The sequence below is a fragment of the Myxocyprinus asiaticus genome, chromosome 1 (genome assembly GCF_019703515.2).
Source record: "Myxocyprinus asiaticus isolate MX2 ecotype Aquarium Trade chromosome 1, UBuf_Myxa_2, whole genome shotgun sequence".
NCBI lineage: Eukaryota > Metazoa > Chordata > Actinopteri > Cypriniformes > Catostomidae > Myxocyprinus > Myxocyprinus asiaticus.
The window spans coordinates 6,169,122-6,192,226 of record NC_059344.1 but is presented as its reverse complement, the minus strand read 5'-3'; the positions used below and the strand labels follow the sequence as shown (position 1 = coordinate 6,192,226).

At 35.9% G+C, this 23,105-nt stretch overlaps 2 protein-coding genes and 1 pseudogene across 3 annotated transcripts in view; all 3 read right to left on the bottom strand.

Moving 5' to 3' along the window:
* Positions 1–23,105, bottom strand: part of LOC127448926 (beta-1,4-glucuronyltransferase 1) — a 171,772-nt gene that overhangs the window by 120,383 nt on the left and 28,284 nt on the right. The gene's annotated exons all lie outside the window — the stretch shown is intronic.
* LOC127445776 (actin-related protein 2-B-like) lies at positions 1,945–13,116 on the bottom strand (annotated as a pseudogene).
* Positions 16,922–22,287, bottom strand: LOC127449077 (homeobox protein SIX6-like). 2 transcript variants are annotated; one of them, XM_051712228.1, is made up of 3 exons: positions 21,688–22,287; positions 19,570–19,733; positions 16,922–17,717 (listed from the first exon to the last, which is right to left on the bottom strand). In XM_051712228.1, exons 1-3 carry the CDS (start codon positions 22,093–22,095, stop codon positions 17,510–17,512), a joined length of 780 nt encoding a protein of 259 aa, XP_051568188.1. In that variant the 5' UTR covers positions 22,096–22,287; the 3' UTR covers positions 16,922–17,509. The 2 variants fall into 2 exon arrangements, with proteins under 2 accessions (XP_051568188.1, XP_051568195.1); XM_051712235.1 differs by having other exon boundaries at positions 16,922–17,714.

The following is a 23,105-nucleotide window of genomic DNA, read 5'->3' as shown; positions in this document are numbered from 1 at the left end:
GTTACCCCCCTATTATTGGACGCTTTCACACCCGGAGTAAATTAATTATGGCTGACTATTTAGCATGTTTCTACTATAGCATCGCTAACCAAAACCTTTTGCTTTTGCGTGATGATGCATCCTCACCACTAGGTGTCAGTATGAGTTCAAGTCAAGACCACTGCCATATTGGCCAGCGCAACATGAACAAAAATGTACTGAAAGCACCTTTAATACATAAAAATGTGTTAAATTTAAAATGTGTAATTTCTGCACCACTAGTGCCACCAAGAAGAATTGCAAAAATAAGCTTTCTTTTCAAACCTCTTGTTCAAACAATCCCCATCTGCTATTGATCGAACAAATAGATAGACCCACCCCAAAATCACGCCATTGGTTGAGTCAGTGGACCCTTTTCAACAACGGTGCTGAAGCGTTAATCTGGTGAACTTTTTTACATTTGCAATTTTCAACAATTATTAGTTAAAATTATAACATTCTACTTTGTGTAATATTACCCTGTCATTAATTAAAAAATCTAGTTACTATAGCTGGGTAGGGTTTTCTTGTACAACTGTTGAGGGAAAGACTCTAAATTCTCTAAGTTGCTGTTGGGGCAAATGGAAATGCAAAAATTATATTTTCCACACTCTCCCATTCACTGCTAAAAGTAGTTATGGGCATTCCAGCTCTTTTCAGTGAGCCGGCTCTTTGGCTGCCAAACGGCTCTTTAAAAAAAATTTTTTGTATTTTTTCAAGTCAAACAGTTTGCGATAGTTTGACTATGATTGGTGTTAAAACAATTCTAATTAAATTATTAAATGAAATCATACTCTACCTTAACCACAATGTATTTAAATATGCCTTGGTTTGCATTTGCATTTAAAGTATAACTTTTTAATGTATATAAACAAAGTGCATATATATCTAACCATTCAAAATGAATACAATCTGAACAGCATAATAGAATATTGCACCATATCAAAGAAAAATAAATAACAATTTGCAAAACTGCAGCATCCCAAGAATTGAAATAAATGTAAAAAAGAAGGATGCTATTACACATGTGCATTTAAAGTATAAGTTTTTAAAACAAAGTGCATATAAATGTAACAATTAAAAATGAATATAATCTGAATAACATAATAAGTTGGCTCCACCTTCCCTCACGCATCTTTGGTTCATTGGTTGACACTGCGTGTCTGATTGACAGGAACAACAGGTGAGGCTGTTAGTACGAGCTGACAGTCAGAATGAATGTGTGTGCGCTTGAGCATTTAGGCCTATATTATTTTATTTCTTTTTTCGTTCTTTGAATTCGTTAATTCTATTCATTTAAATCTTTTGATTATTCATATCTTAATTTTTTTATATTTTTATAAATAGATTCGGCTCTTCTGATATGCGAGCCAGCTCCCAACGTTCACCTACAAGAGCCGGCTCTTAGAGCCGTCTCGTTCGTGAACGACCCATCACTACTAAAGAGGTTTACCCTGCTTTTCTTATCTGGGTTCCAAACTGGGAAATGTAAAAAGGGTCCATGTTGTCATGTTGGAATGGACGGGCCACTCAAAACAAACTTTTTATAGTGCCACAGAGACACAGTGTTTACAGTTTTTGAGGAATTAACCTACGAATGGCTTATTTATAATTGTCTATTGCTAGGAAATTACTTTTGGGTGGGCATCAATAAAAATGGAAACGCCAAGTTTTCGCCCAACTTTGTTTTTACCAAATTGTCCTTAAAAGAGAAGCGGCGCATTTAAACAGTTCTTTCACACTTTCAGAAAGACATTGCTAACATTGTAGTTACAAAATGTATCTACATATCGCCTGAAAAGTAAACAAAACCTGACAGAAACTCATTGCGGAAGGTTCATAAATTGATCAAATATAGTCTTCAGTGAAATATACATCAAAAAGTGTACGTTAGTGTTAAGGTATAGTAATTAAAATTATGTTATATTAGTAACAATGGATCTGAATGGGATTGTCACCACAAGGATGTGGATACAAGCTTTTGTGTATATGAAGAATCACATTCTTGCTCTCTCGTCGCAGACCACCTCCTGGTTTGTCCAGCACCTTTAGGCCTTTCTCCTCGTACTCTGCTCATGACGTCTAGACTCTTTTAAAAAAAAGACTCTTTATCTTTCATGATATTAGCCAGCACTGCCCCACCCATAAATACCATGTGTTTACAGCGTGGAGGGTCTTCAATACGGATTTTACATTTCTGTGGGAGAGACAGTAACAGAAATAGAAGTGAAAAGTGTACCAAATGCAGAGTTTTCCTAAATTAAGCTATCACTTGGACAGGATATCTAGTTTGGGACCAAATGTTGGTTTGCAGATATTGCTAAACTTATATTTCCCATAAAAAAATGTTTTACTTACAATAACTTTGGAAACATGTTTCAGTGTTTGAGCTTGTTAATGTGGTAACAGGATCGCATGCAAAATGTGTAAAAAATAAATAAAAAAATAATTTGGTTATTGGTTATTGTTGAGAAGGTGGAACAGGCCAAAATGACCATTTTAAGTGGGGGTTGTGTTTAAAAGTAGATACTTTTCATGGTATGTTAATTTTATGTTAAAGCTGAAGTGTGTAATTTCTACTCCACTAGTGGCACCAAATGGAATAGCAAAAATAAACATTGTTTTCAAACAGCCTTCTGAATATGCCCCCCGTCTTGCGCTGACCAAACAAACAGATAGTCCCGCCCCCAACTCACAGCATTGGTTGAGTAACGTTGTTGGGGTGAATCTAAGCGGGTCGATTAAAACAAACAGAGGAATTTTTATAGACACTGTTTACAGTTTTCGAGGAAATGGCTTACTTATAGTTGTATCTGCAAATTAAGCTGGGATAGGAGAATTACTTTATCTAACATCTCGCTCCAAAGAATGTAGGATTTGTGCTTTTATTGATTTAAAGGAATAGTTCACCCAAAAATGAAAATTCTCTCATGATTTACTCACCCTCATGCAATCCCAGATGGTCTTTTTTCTGCAGAACACAAACAGGGGTTTTTGTAAGAATATCTCAACTCTGTAGGTCCATAAAATGCAAGTGAATGGTGACCAAAATTTTAAAGTTCCAAAAGGCACAAAAAGGGAGCATAAAAGTAATCCATAAAAGTCATCTATATGACTCATGTGGTTAAATCCATATCTTCTGAAGTGATATGATAGGTGTGGTTGAGAAACGGATCAATATTTAAGTCCTTTTTTACTATAAATTCTCCTTCCTGCCCAGTAGGTGGCGATATGCACTAAGAATGAGAATTGGCAAAAACAAAAGAAGACCTCTTAAGAGAGAAGAGCACTTAGGAGGGCTGTTTGTAAGTGGTGATTCAAAGGGACTTAAATATTGATCTGTCTCTCACACAAACCTATGATTTCACTTCGGAAGATACGGATTTAATCACTGGAGTCGTATGGATTACGTCTATGTTTTCTTTATGTGCTTTTTGAACATCGAAGTCTTGGTTATCATTCACTTGCATTGAATAGACCTACAGAGCTGAGATATTCTAAAAAATCTTGGTTTGTATTTCGGCAGATGAAAGTAATACACATCTGGGATGGCATGAGGGGAAATCATGAGATAATTTTTCTTTAAAATAAAAACTAATGGGACCCCAATTTTGTACCCTGTTTGAGGAAATTGCCAATATAGATGTACTCTCTTTCAGTGTCTGAAATGGAGGAAGTAATATGCATTTAAAACTATCACTTTAACAATTATATCTATTAGTATTACTTGTGTAACAATGGATGCAAATGAGAATTCACCATATAGTTTTTATTCTTCCCCTCTGACCTGTATTTTGCTTAACCTGTATTTTGTTTTGTATGTTTTGCTTGATGTATAAAGCGACCTTGAGTTGTCAGAAAGGCACTATATAAAATAAATAAATTATTATTATTAATTATTATTATTATTATATGGAATTGAAGTACTGTTATGCATACTGCATATTTTGAGCATATTTATGTTGGTAAATGGAATTACAGAAAGTGGAATTTAGCATATTAGCAACACAGATATTAGCATTGAGCTTACAGAGAGTTTCTGAGTGTCTCCCTTCAGAACTCTCTCCAGGTAAAGCTGCTTGATTTCATGCTCCAAATGGGAAGGAAGTCCAGGACACATGGTGGTGCCTCCAGACAGGACTATGTGTTTGTAAAAGTCTGCCCTTAAGATTGACAGCAACACAAGAAGCTCATGAACCACATTATAGGAATATTCCAGGTTAAATACAACTTAACGTAATAGTTCACCCAAAAATGAAAATTCTCTCATTTTATTCTCACCCTCATGCCATCTCAGATGTGTGTGATTGTCTTTCTTCTGTAGAACACAAACACAGAATATTTCAGCTCTGTATGTCCACACAATTCAAGTGAATGGTGACCAGAACTCTGAAGGTCCAAAAGGGACATGAAGACATGAAAAGTAATCCATAAATCTCCACTGGTTTAATCCATGTCTTCTGAAGCAAAATGATAGGTGTATGTGGGAAACAGATCAATATTTAAGACCTTTTTTACTGTAAATCTAAACTTTTACTTTCACTTTCACATTCATCCACCTACTGATCGGGGCTCAAGTGGAGATTTATAGTAATAAAAAGGATTTAAATATTGATCTGTTTCTCACCCACACCTATTATAACACTTCTGAAGACATGGCTTAAACTACTGGAGTCTTATGGATTACTTTTATGCTGCCTTTATGTGATTTTTGGAGTTCTGGTCACCATTCACTTGCATTGAGGACCAACAGAGCTAAGATATTCTTCTAAAAATCTTAATTTGTGTTCTGCTGAAGAAAGAAAATCATACACATCTGGTATGGCATGAGGGTGAGTAAATGAGAATTTTCATTTTTGGGTGAACTTTTCCTTTAATGTTGTTGAATACTACAAACAATAATCTATCAAACGTGTATAGTAAGGCACTTACTATGAAGGTCTATGGGGCAGAAATGTGAAAGTCATATTTTGTTAAAGCATTTACATACATTTTTCAGTTATAAACTGTTTGATATCTGAGCTGTAACGTCTTGTAAATCCCCTTTTTGAAGTGGGACTGCTTTACTAGGTGGATTTTTCTTGCACAGATATCATGTAAATGTTGCCAGGTTTATCAGATTTTTTTGGTCATTGCACAAGTTGAAAGACTGGATATAAGTTTACACACACAAGGTTGGTAAGCGAATCAATCACACCAGTGACATGCTAACATGCATAATGTTTGGGTATGGTTATATTTTTGAAATTGTGACAGTTTTGAAACTTGGGGCGTAGTAATCAGTACAAGCAAGTACACTACTAGTATTGCAAAATGGAATTGCAAAAGTAATCATTGTTTTCAGACAGGTTTCCCACACACTCCCTGTCTGTTATTGGCCGAATAACAGATAACAGTCCGGCTCACACTACTATTTAATACAATACTTCAGTGTCAGGCTTGTTGGGATGCTCAAACTAACAGAGTGTTTTTTTAATAGTGCCACAGAGCCAGTGTTTACACTTTTAGTGGAAATCAACCAACAAAAGGCTTACTTATTAACATCTCTGCATTTAAGCTGGGATAGGAGAAAATATTTTAACATAAAACAATTACACACTTCAGCTAACGACCTATAGCCATGCTGAGAGTGGCTATACAATCATATGTTTCCAAAAGCTCTTGGGTAAAAATAGCTCCAAGCTCCTGTGTTTATTGGCTCAAGAACTTGACAGCAGAAGAATCTGCCCTATTACTTTGCTAGAACATATACTCAAAATGAAGTAGAATGTCAAGCCCTACACCAAGTGACGCATTAAACGTCAACTAATTGGCAATGATGGTATTGAATAATTCTGACCTTAAGTCATTGTCTGCTGCTTGGATGGTGTTGAAGAGCAGTTCAGCCACACCAACACCCTCCACATTAATAAGATGAGGCTGAAATAGGGCTTCTGGGACTCCAAATCTTTCACCTCCAACCATTAAGGTCTGGCCATCTGGTAACTGCACACAATAAGGTCAGTAAAATGCAGTTATATGCTATGAAGGGAGCAGTCAAGTTTAAATACTGTACACATTTTTAGGGAGCAATAACAGCTCCCCTGCACTCATTAGATACATTTTAACAATTGAAAATCTGCAGTTGCAAGAAAAAGTATGTAACCCCTTTTGGATTTATCTGGTTATCTGCATAAATTGGTCATCAACAGTAACAGCAAATATGCACAGTCTGCTTTAATATCACAAAAAACAATTTTACTGAACATACTGTAAAAATGCACAGTGTATGATGGATAAGACCCTAATTTGGCAGCAAAAAGCATAGGTATGAACTTTTTGTTGACTAATTTGGATTTGAATTGAATTTATTTTTGACTAATTTGGCACAGGCTACATTTATTTTTAACAACTACCAGTATAAATACACCTTTTGGATTTGTTCTTTATTACCGTGTAGGACCAGAACTGTGATCTCATTGGCCAGCTTTTGTTCCTGCTCGATGTTGTAGCCTACAAAACACAACTTCTCCTTCATCATTCGCACTGTCTCGAAGTCTGTGTGTGGTTGAAGGCCTAGCCTCTCAGAAGCAAAAGCTACATGGATGAATGTTTACATGGAAAGGTCAAAGAAAAGAAGAAAAATAAATGCATTTCAGCAACTCAAGATGTTAGCTGAATTAACCCAACACTGTTAATCGATAATTAATCGTTTGCACTCATTTCATATACTGACAACTGTAGTGGTAAACCTACATTTTTTTCAAAAAACGAAACATTTTTCAAGTTTAAAGTAGTTGTTTCATCCATAAAAAGTCTACTTGTTGCTTTGGTCTATTTAAACATTTTGGAAACACATCAGCAAAATATACAGTTAAATAATGTTCTGGGTTCTTGCAGTTGCAGATGCAGTACGTTCTAAAGACAGCATCTATGTCCCAGAAAATATATTCGTCCTTCAGTTAGTTAAAACAAACGTATTGTGATCGCAGAATTAAAAGTAATGAACTTACAGTGGATATCAATGAGGGGAAGGCATTGCAGGATGGTTTAAAAGCAGAAATGTGCAGCTCATATTTTTGTGAAAGCATTTACATGAATTCTTCGGAACAAAATTGTTTTGTGAGCTTTAAAGTTGCCTGAATCATCCTTTTAGTGGGTCTTCTTTTATAGGCAGATTAACTTCTGGTTTTACAGTACCTTAATCCAGTGGGTGGATATTTCTTTATGTGAATAGATCATTTGTGATGTCATTGCCCGTATAATGAGAAAGTGTTTAACGCCTTTTCATGGTCATGTCAGGAATTGGACAAGGTTGGCAACCGATTGCACCAATCATACTTGACTCATGTTAACACGTATAATGTCTAAGTATTATGGCTGTTTTAGAAACAGTGTGAATTGTAACATTTATCCAAGTGCAATCAATGCCTTGCCCCATAGATGTATATTGTAACATTACTGTAAATGCAGTTTTGTTTATTTATTTTCAAACTGAGGGATGAGGCTAAATTATTAGCCTGTAGGGCTGGGCGATATGGCTACAAAAATGTCATCTCAAAATGTTTCTTCCTGTTGACAATATTTGATATACTGTATAATTTATTAATTATGTATTTGCTCTGAAAAAAAAAACTTTTTTTTTTTCTTAAATCAGAGGAACCATCATTTTATCCCAACAATCACTGCAGCCAATTCAATTTTAAAGGCAGTGAATAAAAGTCTATTTAAAAAAAAATAAAGGCTTATTGTTCATTGATCATTGATTGATATGCACGGTATATTTAAATTTTATATTAGTAAAAAAACATTATTTACCTTTATATATAACACTTTTTAATTTTTTTATTTATTTATTTATTTTAACTTTTTTTTTTTTTTTTTTTTTTACTATTTCAGTTATTTTTTGCAAACCAGTTGAATGTTGCATAATGCTAAATAATTACTGTGGGACAGAGTCAAGTTTATTATTGTAATATAATTTTGAATTATCATTATTGTTTTGAGGATTACATTTCTTTTATACAAAATAATATGTTTCTGTCCTATTTACTTCACCTTCAACAGGAGGTTTTTATTTTGACAATCTTCAACAGGAGCTTTTATTTTGACACTTCATCTTCAACAGGAGCTTTTATTTTTATACTTCATCTTCAACAGGAGCTTTTATTTTTATACTTCACCTTTAACAAGAGCTTTTATTTTGACATTTCACCTTCAACAGGAGCTTTCATTTTGACACTTCACCTTCATCTGGAACTTTTATTTTGATTCTTCACCTTCATCTGGAACTTTTATTTTGATTCTTCACCTTCATCTGGAACTTTTATTTTGATTCTTCACCTTCAAGGGAGCTTTTGTTTTGAAACTGAAATTGCAGTTTGTAGTTTACAATGTTCTGCATCGGGTAAAACGCTGTCATCTGCTTTTCTGTTATACTGTGCCTTCTTTGTAGATTTGTATAATAATTTGGAGTGATTTAGAATGTTTGGAATTGCGCGAATGCTTGAACCTATGGCTGGGCGATATAATCGACATAATTTTGCTGACAATATTAAATTGAATAATATCGCAATGATTTTTATGTGCTTTTATTTGGCCATTAAGTTTTATAAAGAGCGCATCAGTAGACTAATTTCACGATCCTTCAGGGCTGCACAATTAATCAAAATGGCGAGTTGGGTGAATAATAAGTGATTATTAATCGACAAAAGGCTGTGATTTAAAGTCAGATAAACATGGTCTGTGTGTGATTCGGAAACAAACCGGTGACGCACTGAACTGTGTGCACGCGCATGGCAGCGTTCTCAGATCAGTTCACGTGCACTGTGAAATCAAAGTAATGCAGGTTCAAGCATTCGCGCAATTGCAAACATTAGTAACCGTTACAGGTTATTATACAAATCTACAAACGCGGCACAGAATAACAGAAAAGGAGGAGATTACAGCATTTAAGGAAATACGGAACATTGTAAACTTGTCAAATACACATTGCCTTTTCTGTGTCAAAATAAAAGCTAATTGTGAAGTTGAAGTAAATACAACAGCACTTTTGCTGTCAAAATAAAAGCACAAGGTGGAGGTGACGTAAACAGGACAGAAATATTTTTGTATATCGTAAATCTAATAATCAGAATAATAATGATAATTCAGCATTATATTATAATAATAAACATGATGTGCCCCACAGTAATAATGTAGTATTATGCAATGTTCTACTGTGTTTTCAAAAATCAGGGTCAATGAAGTAGCTTTGCACACCTTGTTTATTCACAAATGTATTAGTAAAAACATTTGAAGGTAAATAATGCTTTTTATTAAGCTACTATGTATCATTGTATATGAAATATAAATATAAAGTGCATATAAATGAAAATGACTGAATTTCATTCTCCCTTGTGTTTATTTAATGAACACTTCTGAGCCATTTTAGAGCAAATACATAATTATCGAGATTTATATTGAATATCGTCAATAGGCTGAAAAATATAGAGATATAATTTATTAAGACATATCGCCCCGCCCTACTTGAACCTGCAGTCCTTTTCTTTCACAATGCGTGTGAACTGCTCTAAAAAGCGCTAAAAAAAAAAAAAAAAAAAAAATCATTAGCCCTCAGTGTGCATACAGACCATGTTTAACCGTGTTTATTCGCAGCCTCTTGCAGTTTTATAATCACATGTGACCATATCAGCATTTTGATGTAATTTTGAATAACTGCAGACCTGAAGGATTGTGAAATGAGTCTACTGATGTGCTCTATTTGAAACTAAATGGCCAAAAAAGCACATTAAAATTATTGCAATATTCACAAAATTGATTAATTTTATATCATCAGCACAATCATCACGATTATATCATGAATATTCGATATATCGCCCAGCCTTCTACTAATACAGCTAAACAACTTGTATTGAACCTGCGACATTCCTTTAGGTGGTCGTCATCTGTTTCCATGGTGAATGTAATGGAACAGAATGGAAAGAACCATGTCACCATGATGAGATAACGTGTGATATCACGTCCTGCGATGTCTAAACGGTGAGTGAGGTGGGGGAGAGAGAAGCCCTCATACACTGGACAAATATGAGTCACGCCATCTTCTGAATAAATCACCACACCTGTCAACAAACCTGCCACAGGAAGACAGCACAGGTTAATTTGCCTAACCGTTACCAATGAAACTAATAATAAATGCATTTCCCATACACTGCTTACTATCACAAATCAGCTCATTCTCGAAACCTGACAATGCAAGAAAACGTATCCAATTTTTGAAATGATTCGGGGTGGGGGGGAACATAACAGTTGGAACGCTGGTAAAGGTGTTGACATGCAGAGCGAAACTAAAGGAGCTCTTGCTGAGCATACAGAGTCAACACTGCCTGTATAGCGATGTAGATGCCATGGAATTTGTAGGTCTCAAACATGACCTCAGCAATCTTCTAACGGTTCTTCAGCGGGTTCATGGGTGGTTCGGTCAGCAAAACCTTAGAGTCAGGAGGGTTGATGTTCAGCCGCTGCGGACCGAAGGTGTGGTCCCACAGGTGCAGCATGTCCTCCCAGCAGCGGACAATTCCATTCTCCATGGGATACAAGACCTCCAACATGGAGCGGCATTCACTCGCCTCCTCCCCAACCATCAGATCCTGACAGAGAGACAGAAGGATGGAAGTGAGGAGAGATGAAGTGTGTGGGGAGGATATTGATTTCAATAATAAACAAGTAAATAATAATATCAAATAAAATCAAACATTTAATTAATCTTTTATGAATTCCGTGAATTAAATATTCTATGAACTTAAAAAGAGAATTTGTGAACATTTATACTCCATCTAAAACTATTTAAAACAGCATTTTACTAATAAGCGACTAGAGTAGGGTGATTAAAAATGGTGGGAAGAATTTACACTTGTAATTGATGCTTCTGTTCAGCTTAATGATGAAATCTTCATGTTGTCCATGAACACGTTATGCATCTGGAACCGGTCCTGCTTGACCTGCTCCAAGCGGGATTCGAACCTGAGCATGGGAGGCAGGCGCATTAACAAGGAGGCTAAAGGCTACAGCTTTTAAAGGCTACAGCCTTTAGTGTCAGTCGCTAGTGCACCTCTTGAGGCCAGGGGAGTGTTGTTGATGTGCTGATGTGAATCTTAAAAATCATGAATGATTTTACATAAACTGTTTTCAAAAACTCAGGATCTGAAGATGAACAATGCATAAATTTTTCTAGTGATGGATAAACTTGTAACCAAACTTTTTTAACCTGGTGTAAAGGTGATATTTTGTGTGTGTGTGGGTCACTTCCCATTTATCACTTCCTTTCTTGTGACCAATAACCGTGTATCCTTTTCCATACCACCTTTTAAGTCGTCATTTTTATTTGAATAGCGCCTTTCACAACACACATCGTTTCAAAGCAGCTGTGCAGAAAATCATGCATTAACAGAAAATGAAACTGTAATATCTATAATGTCTTAGAGTCATCAATGTGTAGTTTGATAAAATACGATTGTGAATTGTGTTTAAAAATAAGTAATTAAATAATAATTGCATTTATAACCCCAGTGAGCAAACCGAAGGCGACTGTGGCAAGGAACACAAAACTCCATAAGATGTTGGTTAATGGAGAAAAATAACCTTGGAAGAAACCAGGCTCACTGTGGGGTCCAGTTCCCCTCTGGCTAACATCATGAATATAATGCCAATATTACTTATGTTTTATTTTATTGTTTTTATTTATATATTTATCACACATTATACGTTTGCACATATACAGTGAAATTCTTTTTTTTCTCACATATCCCAGCTAAGCTGGGGTCAGAGTGCAGGGTCAGCCATGATACGGCGCCCCTGGAGCAGACAGGGTCAAGGGCCTTGCTCAAGGGCCCAACAGTGGCATCTTGAACCCCCAATCTTCTGATCAGTAACCCAGAGCCTTAACCGCTGAGTGGTGGCTCAAGTCATGGTTTAAAATTATTAAACCATGTAAGTGTTAAGGGTCAGTGTTTAAACAAATATTTTGTATGAACTGTAAGATTAATGACTAATGTCTTTAAAGTCTATCCTGGATTAACTGCAGAAGTTCACATTGATGCAAATGTCCTTGTTAGCTGGCTGATGACGGGTTTTGTTGGCAATTAATTGATAGTTTATGTATTCCATTTCAAGAGTGTAGTCCATTATTAGACCGAGGTGATGTAAGCAGAGATCAGTTAGGTGCATCGCAGTTCAACCTGGCCGGTAATTTCGGTGAGGTCTATCCTAAGTCCAAGGTTCAGGCAATGGCATATGAAGTATCCCATGTCGTATGGTTGGAGTTGGCATCAGTTTATCCTCTGAAGTCCATCGGCTGCTATTAGTCATCATCACTCAGCGACACGTAGCAGTGGAGTCCAACACGAAGCAGGAATGGAGCTGGATCCAGCCTGTTCTGGTGACCTCAGGATAGGAGTCCCAAGGTTGAGACAGGGAAACAAATAGAATAAAATTAGCATATATGCCATTCAATTTATTGCAGAGTTATAGATCACGATCAATGTTTCTGGATTCTGGTTCCGGCAGACCTAAACTAAAGCAGCCTAATTGTGAGTTGAAGAATAAATTAGGTGTATGCCTGGCTAAATAGATGAGTCTTTAGTCTAGACTTAAACTGAGTGAGTGTGTCTGCATTTTAAGGTGATGTGCGTGGCCTCAACGGCGTTCCTCTCAAAACATGTTCAAACAGATTTTAGCGATTTTACACACCCCTGCACGGTGCAGCTATCCGGCATCTACAGGAGCACTTGAGTGACTGCCATGACGTTATTTAAATAATGTTTCTAAGTACTTATTTACCTAATAAAACATAGTTAAAATTGTTGAACGGACTTTAACCAGCAGTTTATATAGTTATACATTATGACTTTGAAAATCATTTCATGAAAATATTAAAATACTTTGCATAAAATAAAAATAATACACTACAATGGCATAAACATGTGGCATTTGAATTTATGCAACCTACTGAACGTTGAAATGCATATGAAGTGTCTCGCAAGTTTAATATCCAAATACTTCTGCATCACTTACCCCAGTTCCATTGACACAAATGACCACTTTTCTGCCCTCGCAGTCCATGGTGTTTCAGATAGACACTTACAATGCTTTGGGGGCATTGATCCTCTTCATCCCTACTTGGGCTCCTTTTATGGGGACTTAAGGGGCGTTCACACAGGATTTGTTCTTGCGTTCCAATTGAGCTGTTATTTTTGCAAGTTTTTCATGCAGTTCACTGGGGACTTTAAAACATACAGACATTATGATTTCCTGTAACCATAAGCTGATCTGAAACAATGTGTAGGGTCTATTGTGAAAAGCAATACTGCCTAAAAGTAAAAATGACTTTGATACACGTTGCATCGTGTCTCGCTGTTTTTGAATGTGAAGAATGCGTTCAATGTTTATTACTTCATGGAACTTACAACCTTTAAGATACCAGCACTGTGGCAAGCCGAATTGACTTTGAATCATCCTCAGGATATGAATTGTAGGCAACAATTTGATTTTCACTAGTTAGAATGCTGATTATTGATATCAGGAATGTAATTTGCCTACTACTATTGAAAGCGCACCTTTTTGGATATTAAATACATTTGCACAGGGTTGGGAGGGTTACTTTTGAAATGTATTCCACTACAGATTACAGAATACATGCTGTAAAATGTAATTTATAACGTATTCCGTTAAATTACTCAAGGTCAGTAACATATTCTAAATACTTTAGATTACTTCTTCAGTATTTTTCACTTGTTTTGACTATTAAAAACTCTGACAGTACAGTAAGACAAAATACTCATGTTAAAACTACATTCTCTGAAAAACCTAAATATCTTATGCAGTGTTGTTTCTAAAACAAGATAAATCAAATTGATCTAGATTTTTTAAATATTTTTACAGGAAAACAATACAAAAATGATCAAGAATATGATTTTTGCCCTAATATCAAAAGGTCTTTCTAGAAAAAAAGAAATTATGATCCAACGTGAATTTTCTTGATAAAAAAATATGATCGTGCCTGGTAACGTGCATGTAAAATGGCTAGAAATAGCATTTTAGCTTAGCGTAAAGCTGACAATTTACATAAGGTTTATTTCTATTTCTTTTGCTCCAAACTTACTTCAAACTTACTTCTCTGTCTGCTCGTATGAATGTAACACATCATAAGAAAGTGTTTCACCACTGTTCAAATGCACTTTGGATCACATCATTTATATGTATAAATGTTTTCCATCTGAAAGGACTAAATATTAAATGAAACAAATGACAATAAAATGCAAAGTAATCTCTTCAGTAATCAAAATACTTTTTGAATGTAACTGTATTCTAATTACCAATGATTTAAACTGTAACTGTAGTGGAATACAGTTACTTATATTTTGTATCTTAAATACGTAATCCCATTACATGTATTCCGTTACTCCCCAACCCTGCATTTGCACTAGTAAAAATGTTAATTCTTGATATGAAAGAGGGTATCTTCACTCTCAGAAATACACACTTTGTATATAATTTTTTTTTATTTCACCTAGTAAAAAAATATATATATATATATTTGATTTTTTTTTTTTTTTTTTTTTTTTTTGTGACATTTTACAAAGACATTTTCAATTACGCACTTTTTAAAGTTTGATGCGCAATAATCACGTAAATTATGCGCACTCCCTCCCCGGCCCTTCCACCACCGTATAACACCATTCAGCAGCAGTGGTTAAACAATGCCACTGGAACAGCCCTAATAAAACACAAATTCTTCCTTTAAGATATTAATATTCAGGATAAAAGACTCGAGTCATTTTTGAAATATTCACAAGTCCTTTTGTCGACTCAAGTCTGAAGTCATTTTAGGTTGAGTCTGAAGTTTATTAAAATGCGACTTGAGTGCAACTCATGTTCGAGTCTCTAACTTGAGTTCCCATCTCTTGATACAGATATCAATAATAAAAAAAAATTTCCAGTGAAAATGCCATTTTTTAAATCAACAATGTGTATTTCTGAAAGTAATTACATCAAGGTTTTTTTTTTTTTTGTTTGTTTGTTTTATCAAGAATTAATGTTTTTCACAAGAGCAAATGTAATTACTGATATAAAAAATTAGCACTTTTTTTATAATAATTACATTACTCATCAAAAATGTGCATTTTAACTAGTGAAAATTTAATTGTTGATATCAACATTCATATCCTGTGAATTATTAAATGTCAGTTAGGTCTGTCAAATTTTCTAAACAAATTTTGTTAATGATCTGCTAAGCATTATATGTATACAGGCTAATGTAGCCTAGTTCTTTTAGTTTATGTTCTTAATAAAAGTTATTATAAAATGTTACCAAGAAAATCTCACCTTTAATATTGGGGTCTCTGGGGTGGCTGAGAGTTGGGGTCATTGGGTCTCTAAAGGCTGCACCATGTTTGGCAATTTAAGAAAGTTTTGTTTATTTCAAAAATAATTTCATTTATTTCAAAATGGCAAAGAACAGACACAAAAAAACAATAAGTTCCCTTTTTCATGTAACTTCGGTGAGTATATGGGCATATGGAAATTAAAAATGATGGACTGTCATATAACATTGTTCTTAAAATGCAGGCACATAAAAATGACTTGAGACCAAGCTGAGTGACGCTATTTGCTGGTATATAGAAAAGAAAGTCAGTATCATCTTTGTGTAGGGTATATAGAAGATGATTTAGGGAGACATGTTTCAAGTAAAGCAGCATCACCTTAATATTTAATTCACTAAAATTTCAGTTCATCTATGTTAATTCAGATTGTCATTATATTCTGTGTAAAACAGTTCAATTGCTATATATCGTCACTGACCCACAAAAAGAAAATAAAACCAATACATTTGTCATGTTACTACATGTAACTATATGCTTTCAAAAACATATAGCAGTAAGTTACTTGTAACTTTCATTTTCAATGTTTCTTTGTATGGACATGCAAGTAAACCAGTTTTTAAATAAGAACAAAGATAATTAGAACTTTTTCATGGTATTCACATTTAAAGGAAAAACTGTAACATGAGGTTTATAGTGCTATGAAAGTCCTGGCTCTCCAGACTAGAGAAATAATGGTCTGGATAAACTGTGGGGGAAAATCTTCTTAATCGGTCTTGTTTTCCAGTAAAAAAAAAAAAATAATAAATAATAATAATAATAATAATATATATATATATATACACACACTACCGGTCAAAAGTTTTGAAACACTTAACTGAAATGTTTCACATGATCTTAAAAATCTTTTGATCTGAAGGCGTATGCTTAAATGTTTGAAATTAGTTTTGTAGACAAAAATATAATTGTGCCAACATATTAATTTATTTCATTATAAAACTAAAATTTAATAACAAAAAAAAAAAAATGTTTGAAATTGATGACTTGGACCAAATAATAAAGAAAAGCAGCCAATAAGTGCCCAATATAGATTGGAACTCCTTCAATACTGTTTAAAAAGCATCCCAGGGTGATACCTCAAGAAGTTGGTTGAGAAAATGTCAAGAGTACATGTCTGCAGATTCTAGGCAAAGGGTGACTACTTTGAAGATGCTAAAATATAACACAGTTTTGATTTATTTTGGATTTTGTTTAATCACAACATAATTCCCATAGTTCCATTTGTTATTCCATAGTTTTGGTGACTTTACTATTATTCTAAATGTGAAAAAAAAAATTATAATAAAGAATGAGTAAGTTTGACCGGTAGTGTATATATATATATATATATATATATATATATATATATATATATATATATATATATATATATATATATATATAAATCCTTAAAACAAGATAAATCTACTTGAGAAGCAAAACTGCATAAGATATTAACGCTTGTTTTCAAAGAACATATCTTGAATTAAGTTTATTTTTTTAATAGGTTTCAACAACAACAAAAAATTATTTATAGTGGAAAACAAGACAAAAATACTGATTAAGAAAATTATGCCATGTGCTGAAGTAGTTGCAAGGGTCAGACTAGACTTCAAATACACAGTCTGCATTATACAGTATGTCCTCATGCAAGATATGTCTCATATTTTGTGACACCTGAGTATTCAACTGATTAAAAAAAGAAGAAAATTAATGAATAATCGATTTTTGGATTGATATTTATTTGGCACATGCCTTTTAAGAGGTCCGTTGGGAGTCAATTTCAAGTGCACAGTTTAGTCATCAGCCTTGAAATGGCATGGTCTTCTTTGGTAAGGAAGAAACAAAACATAAATGAAACATTCAAGAAAGCATTAACTTCTGATTATTTCACTTTTCCCAGAAAACTCAGAGCCCAAATGTGCCTGCTTTGATAATAAAAATAAAATAAATCTGTTTTAAACAGCAAAATCACGTGGAAAAATAGTCCCTTTTTAAGCAGATTTAAAAGATGTGGTCAGTCATTCCTTTAAGTGCATTTATAAGCTTTCAATTCATCAGTTCTGTGCAGTACTGAGGGCTGCTCCAGGCGTTCTTCACGACTCAAACTCACTGTCACTGCTGACTGATATATCTGATGTGGAGGCTCCGGTCCCCATCGGCCCTCTACCCGAGCTACAGTCACTGTTCTCTGGGCTGCCAGGATGTCGTGTGGAGGAGCCCTGGAAATGGGGGTTGTGCTCTGATGAAGAACATTCCGGAGAGCTACCTGATGGAAGGAGGGAGGGGTCTTGCTGCAGTCTGCTAAAAAAATAAAAAAATAAATAAAGAGAGAGAAAGAAAGAAAATTAACACTTTGCTTGAGCTGACAGAGTTTGAAAGTCAAAGCTACAGTGTCTTAACCCTGTGCAATGCCACAAGTTTCCAGTGACAGTCAATTTGTCTGTCAACACTGATGGTGAAAATTCTGCGTGACTTGACACAGTCAATCAGAAGATATTTGAATGTTTATTGTACAGTTATGTGGAAAAGTGGGTGGGGCTACCCAGTGTGACGCCACAGAAATAGAAACAACCAACATTCAAAAAAGCTCATTGCTGGTTAGGATGGATTTACATGGAAGAGATAGCTTCCCTGATAGCACATCTCTGAGATGTCCAGTTCAGATCTTTTCATCTGAAAAGCATCTCAATCTAATTAACATCTGATAAACATATTAAAAATATCAGATTTACAAATGTTCTAAATCATAAACGTCTCAAAGACATCTGCTGAATGTGTTATTGACATCCAAGTCATACTTATTGACCTTCGTCTTACAGACGTATTGCAGATGAACAAACAACATAAAAAATATGTCTTTCAGATGTAAACACACACAATAAATAGACATCTGGGTGATGTACGTGTGCTATCAGGGTTGTTGATTTATCATGTTGTACCTTGTTAGGACACACTTCATAGGAAATCGAAGAACGAATGGATGTGACATCATTTAGAACAAAATTTCTCGTAACAGCTCGCCAGTGCACCAGTGACCTGCAGCTCCACCAATTTTGAGGCCGACAACTAACTTCTGTTCAGCCAGTTAAGATCAACCTAACAAACATAGAGAATTCTGGCAAACTTACCGCAAATTCTTCATTGTCGCCAAAGGTTTGCTGCAGGTTCACCACTACCAGTGAAGAGCTGCAAACTTCTGGCAAACATTTGCTGCAAATCTCAAGCTCATTTGCACGTGAAAACAATGCATGAGGAATGTGCGGGGACTTGTAATGTCATTAGCGAGCTGGTGCAAATTTACCTACATCTGTAGGATCATTTACGTAGAGACATTTTCTAAAAACACGTCATGCAATTTTTTTCTACAAAGTCTACAAAAGGAATTCAATCTATTTAAATACTTTAAGTGCATATTCACTCTGTTGTTTGATATGCTGCTTCACTCATGTGCCGCCTGCAGTGAAAGCCATTCACACATCTGCTTAAAGTAAGATATGCTTCTCATAATTCTTTTGTCTGTATTCTGCCCATTAACACTCTTTTATACACACATCTTTGCAGTTGTATCTGTGTCATCATAAATTACAATAACAGAGTGTAATCAATGCATATTATGGCTACATATAGCATGTTAGCGCATTAGCGCCATACTGTATATGCAAAAGGTAAACATTAAAAATTACACATTATTTACTGCATATATATTACTTTAAATCATCATTGAGTAGTTAAAACAGCTTCTTTTACTGACCTCATGTGAATTCTACTCATAGAATGAGGCATTAAGTCATTTAATGTCATATTAGTTGATGTTTTACATGTGGTCTTGAGCGTCCTCATATTTAAATGTACATCTAAATGCCTCCCCCAGTGGTGTGGCCGGTGTCTGAATGTTCGCGAACAGTATGCCATTGCTCAGCTGTTTCGAACTTCTTTTTGGGCTCTGGGCGAAAAACAAAGAAGCACTTCACTGTGAGTGTGCCATGGCCTTATAGCTGCTTTAAGCAATTTTTTAATACCATGCATAAAATGCGGACCTGATCTGTCCTTGAAGGGCAGAGTTTAGGAGAGAGGGTGTGTGGTTGAAGAAATGGGTGTGGTCTCTTTGTTAGTATTGGTTGTACCATGTTGCTATTGTACAGTGTATGTGTACCTGTTTTTAGCAGATGCTGCTCTGTCTCGCTGCCTTCTGTTTTTGAACCAGTTGCCCACCTGAGTGGGTGTGAGACCTGTAGCCTGAGCCAGATGCCGTTTTCTAGAAGGGTTGGGATAGGGATCCTGCAGGTACCATTCCCTCAAGAGACTACGGGTTCTCTCCTGGAAAATACAACAGATTAAAATTAGGTTGAATCACAAAAACAAAAAAATCAGGATGTAGGTTTCACTGTTAAGAGAGTCCTCCAGAATCTTCTCAAGAAGGTTAATAGCATTATATCTTATTAAGCCTAATTCAAAATAACTAGTCTTCTGGGAAGGAAGTATTTATAGACCACTATAACCTGCAGGACAAACATTTCAAGTGGATATCTGTAGACCCCTAGGTGTCCATGAAGGTTCTGCAGGGTGTCCCTGGACTAATAATTAAAACACTGAGCCCTAAATGTTCTAAATATTCTTTATTTCTAAATGTGGTTGATTTGTTCTACAGCTTTTTATTACAAAATTACTGTCGAAATAAACAACGTCTTATGTCATCTTTAGATGGTATGGTTGCTTTGGTAGGGCATGAAACTCGTTAAACTATATCTCTCTGTCAAAAAATACAGAGGTGCAAGGAATCATAGGCATAATGTAATGTTAATACTAAAATTTGTTATAAAGTGTTATTTAGAAAATGTAGCAGTTCTAGATAAGAGGTTGGCTGAGAGTCTGGGTTGGGGGTCCCTGAGACAGAAAAGGGTTGATAAACCCTGATCTGAAGGAATTCTGTCTAAGAAAGGCTTAAAATGTAGGACTCAATCCTGCTTTTGTCTGTTGGCCACCAGATTGGTACATGCCATGGTCCTACAGAGAACCACTTACCATATTATCTCATTTACTGTCTGCTGGAGGGACAGCAATTACGGTTCACTTCCTGTGGTAGTAACTATTGACCACCTTCATAAAGTGACACCACCCCTTACACTTTATCCACAGACCATTTCATAATCTCTTATCCACTTTCCATTGCAATTCTCATTCAGTCAGTCAGCAAAAACAATTACAGACTCAAGGAATTGTTATGAGAGCTTTGCAAAGCAGTTTAATTGTTAGTTAATCTGACGACTGGTGTCTGGAACATGGTGAAGCTGAAAAGGTAGAAAGTCATCTGTGCGGAATGAGAGCTTAAATGCCACAGGTGGTCCTTGGCTCAAGAGGCTTAAGAAACATAGCCTAATAGCAACGTCTCAATGTGGTGCAAGAGCTTGTGCACTCTTCACAATGAGCGTGCATTGAAAAGTCTCGGCATGCTATCACTGGTGAAGAAGCTTAATGCAGTGTTTACATTGTTGCATCAAGAATGCAGTGCAATTAAGTCCTTATTTGTTTGCACTGTGGAAGTTAAAATACAGTTGTTACCTAAAGGAGCTATTTCTAGATAATCTGGCCCTTAAAATGTCTTCTGTTGGTGTCAGGTTGGCTAAGGCATTTTAAATCATATTTGTCACTTGATTAAAACCAATTAAAAACGACCATTTTTTAAGTGCCAAAACATTTTTACAGTGTATAAACAATGCAGCCAACTAGAAAGCAATCGGTCATTATTGAAAGTTTAATTTTTCATTTCAGAGACTTTGAGAACTTCTGTATTTAAGACTCTGTATTTGGTCAGTAATCAAATTTGTGACATTTTTGTGACTATTTTAATTCCTTTGTGTGTAAAGTAAGATTGCCTCGCTTCTATAGAAGCACAAGATGCTGCTTGAAACATCATGCTGGGATAACATGGATCATCAGCATGCAATTATTAATGCAAAAAGGGGGACAACCCAGTTAGCTTCTGAGAAATTCTGAAATTCATATGATTATTTTACTATAGTTACATTTTTCACTCAAATCGTTAGTTGATGGTGTAATGTGTGACATTTCTTACTTTTTTTTTTTTTTAAAGCTTATCTATTTTTAAGGAAAAATATACATTTTCACTAGTGGACTTCTGGACCATCTGTATAACAAATATTTTTTGCATTTAAAAATAGAGACACAAGTCTTAATGACAAATCAACGAGAGTTGAATCGCTTTGACTACTTCTAAATCTTTTGATCTTATTTCTTGATCAGTTTGGCTCACCTTAAAGCAGTGTGTCTTCTGCTCGCCATCCCAGATGGTGCGAGGAAGAGGAAACTTCTTACGGATGCGGTATTTCTCCACCGGACCCAGCGGCCTCCCCCTGAGGTGCTCCGCCTCACGGTAGTGCGCGTCCAGCCACAGGTCCTGCAGTTTGGCGTGGGACTCTCGCGTAAAGCGGTGAGTCTGCAGGATCTGGTAGAGAGCTTCGAAATTCCCTCCGTGGAAAGCGACGAGCGCTCGGGCTCGCATCACCGACTCGTGGCGGTTGAGAAGTTCGCCGGCCGAGCCCGGAACGGCCGCGGGCAGGGACCAGAGGAAGCGCCCCAAGCGCTCGATATCTCCGGTTTCCTCTAGATTCTCACAGACTCGAGCCACCTGATCAGGTGTGAACATCGGTAAATGAAACATGACTTGGTCTGCTTCTTTCTGATGCAACTATTTAGGAAGTTACAGGTTTTGGTTAGTGCGTAAAACTCTCCTTAAAGCACCATTGCGCGCAAGCGTCTCCAAAGCGCGCCAGGACCTAACGAAGCTAGGTCTTTACGAACCTCACCCTTGCTCCTTAGATGGATTATACTCTAACTGATTCGATTAAACCAAAGCGTTACAGCCTTGAAAAAACTGTGACTGACTTGAGGATGCACCTGTTATATAATGTACCAATAGTCTGTCTGATTTCTCGGTAGGATATGGGTGAGCCCATGAAATACTCCTATCTTCCAGGTTACTGGTGCCAATTCTAGCAAAGGAGGAGCAGCAGAAGTCAAGCCTATTTATAGAGAGATTCAATTAGCATCTTTGTGCTTGTTTTGAGGGGGATTATATGCCTTGGTCATTAGCCACTTAGTGGGGGGTTGTTTTTCATGGAGGTGACTGACTGGATGATCAGGTTGTTAGACTAAACTGAGGAACACATTAACTGTCATTGTGGCTGGCATGCAACAAGGTTATTTCATTAAAATCTCATGCAATCACTGAAGATGGGTATTATGGTGTATTTTGCACCTGATGTGGGTTTACCTGTGGAGTGATGTTAGTCAGCAGTGACACCAACACAATATTAAATTACAATATTACAATATTAATATCCATCCATCCTTCCATCCATCCATATTGTATATAGTCCATCCATCCATCCATCCATTCATCCATATTGTATATAGTCCATCCATCCATCCATCCATTCATCCATATTGTATATAGTCCATCCATCCATCCATTTTTCCAAGCACCCAACTATTATGGGACTACCTGTAAAGTGTCACTATTTTATATGCTAAAATCCTGTTTTAATATACTTTGTATTTTATTCCCTATTGTGTGCTATTTGGACTGGTGATCAGACACTGTATGTGATAATGGGCTCATAATGTCAGAGGGTAAATGGGCCAAAGGGCGCCGGTGCTGCTGTACCGCTT

Bases quoted from the DNA above. Each gene is read 5' to 3' on its own strand.
- LOC127449077 (XM_051712228.1), bottom strand. From the start codon at position 22,095: ATGTTTCATTTACCGATGTTCACACCTGATCAGGTGGCTCGAGTCTGT. The intron at 19,734-21,687 runs GTGAGCCAAACT...TGTATTTTCCAG, and splicing joins AGAAGACACACTGCTTTAAG to GAGAGAACCCGTAGTCTCTT. The intron at 17,718-19,569 runs GTACACATACAC...TTATTTTTTTAG, and splicing joins GCAGCATCTGCTAAAAACAG to CAGACTGCAGCAAGACCCCT.